General features: G+C 40.7%; 1 protein-coding gene across 1 annotated transcript in view; it reads right to left on the reverse strand.

The window, feature by feature from the left end:
- Positions 1 to 500: 500 nt before the first annotated feature.
- The window catches only part of CSUI_011415 (smc n terminal domain-containing protein), a gene marked incomplete at its 3' end in the record, with an annotated part of 1,841 nt that continues 610 nt past the window's right edge, over positions 501 to 1,731 (reverse strand). The window contains exons 2-3 of the mRNA XM_068071513.1: positions 926 to 1,515; positions 501 to 598 (exon numbers count right to left, since the gene is read on the reverse strand). Coding sequence (XP_067916511.1) covers positions 501 to 598; positions 926 to 1,515 — 688 coding nt within the window. The remainder of the gene's footprint in view (positions 599 to 925; positions 1,516 to 1,731) is intronic.

The raw sequence follows: 1,731 nt of genomic DNA on the forward strand, positions 1-1,731 counted from the left end.
TAGATTAAAGATAGATAGAATAGGTTAAAGATAAAGGCAGACATCCACACCTGTAGATAACCGGCGACGTAGAGATAGACAACAACAGAAAGAGAGATAGACAGAGGTCTGTAGATGATCGATACACCTTTACATTGAATGAAGTATGTAGGATAGATGGATGGTGTCTTTCTCTTTTTCTCTTCGCTGGTCTCCTCCTGGTCTATGTGAACTAGCAGAGTGATTGAATCTATTCAAGTCGAGTGATAGAACGGGTCCTTCTACTTCGCTATCATTCTGTAATACAACACTCACATACAGAAGGCAGATCCGAAACATATACATATGCCTATACATACACGTCTATACGCATACATATATATATATATATATACATGTGTGTCAGGATGGCTTTTAAATCTCCTCGGGACTGGGTGAGAGGTGAATCTCTTGCTTAACTCTTTCTCTCTTTCTTTCTCTTTTATCGAGTTGGAGTGAAAGGGAGAGAGTGTAGGTGTTACCTTCATAGAATGGTATTTCATGAGAGCTTTATCGAGCGCCTTATGGTAGCGATCCAAATCCTTCACTGCCATCAGTTCTGTCTCTGCATCGACAAGAGCTAAAGAAAAAACGAGAAAGAGGGAGAAAGAAAGAATGAAAGAAAGAGTGAGGACGAAAGGGTGGGAAAGAAAGAATGAGAAAGAAAGAAAGAAAGAACATCTATCTATCTATTTCGGCAAGAAGAAGTAGCCATTCTTGAAGAAGCCTGTCTATATCTCTCAGTCTGTCTATCACCTCGACACTTTAACTCCGAAGCACTGGAGATCCACAGGAATGTCCTCTACTTTTCCTCTAAGCAGCTTGGATTCTTTCGTATTCTTGTTCTTTCTCTTCTTCTTCTTCTTTTCCCTCTTTCTCTGTTTCTCTCTTAGATGAGGAGACCCACCACTTTGGTATTTCTCTTCGACATGTCTATAGACGGCAGAGGACTTTAGTTCTTTCTGGATTTCTTTAACTCTTTCCACTCGGGTTTGCAAACTTCCTTCAAGTCTTGCTTTCTTTTCTTTCGCTCTCTGGCACTCGCTTCTCAATCTTCTCACACGGTCATTTACACTCTCTTCTTCTTCTTCTTGCTCTTCTTCTTCTTCTTCATCTTCTTCTTTCTTTGTCTGTTTCTCATCTTCCTTTTGGTCACTTTCTCTTCTTTTCTGGAATGTCTTTCCTTTCAGTTCTTCTTTTAGGGTGTCTTCGAGGTGGCGAATCTTCTCTCTTTCTCTCTCAATTTCTTCTTTCTTATGATAGACAGAGATGCGGTTTCTGAGGAAAGTATGAAGTCTTTCGCCTCTTTTGCATGCATGCGTTTGCGTGTCTTTAGACTTCTTCATGAGAGAGAGCTCCTCTGTTAGATGAACGCGCTTCTCACGAAGATCTTGAAGAATAGCCTCTCCTCTCTTAGAAGCAGCTTGAGACGCTTCATAGACGGCTCTCTCCGCTTCTCGAATCTGACGCGAGATCTCTAGAAACCTAGACCTTTGTCTGAAGAGTGAAAGAAGAAAACAAGAAGTGAAGGAGATAAGAAAGAGAGAGAGAGAAAGAAAGAAAGAAAGAAAGAGAGAGAGAGAAGATACAACAGAGAAACAGAAAGAAATGAGATAGACTTCTCTAAGATGGAACATGAATTACGTAGATATCTAGACACCCATACATATACAGAGAGAGAGAGAGAGGCAGGCACAGGAATTTGGTATAGGG

The sequence above is a fragment of the Cystoisospora suis genome, assembly GCF_002600585.1.
Source record: "Cystoisospora suis strain Wien I chromosome Unknown contig_11515, whole genome shotgun sequence".
NCBI classification, from domain to species: domain Eukaryota; phylum Apicomplexa; class Conoidasida; order Eucoccidiorida; family Sarcocystidae; genus Cystoisospora; species Cystoisospora suis.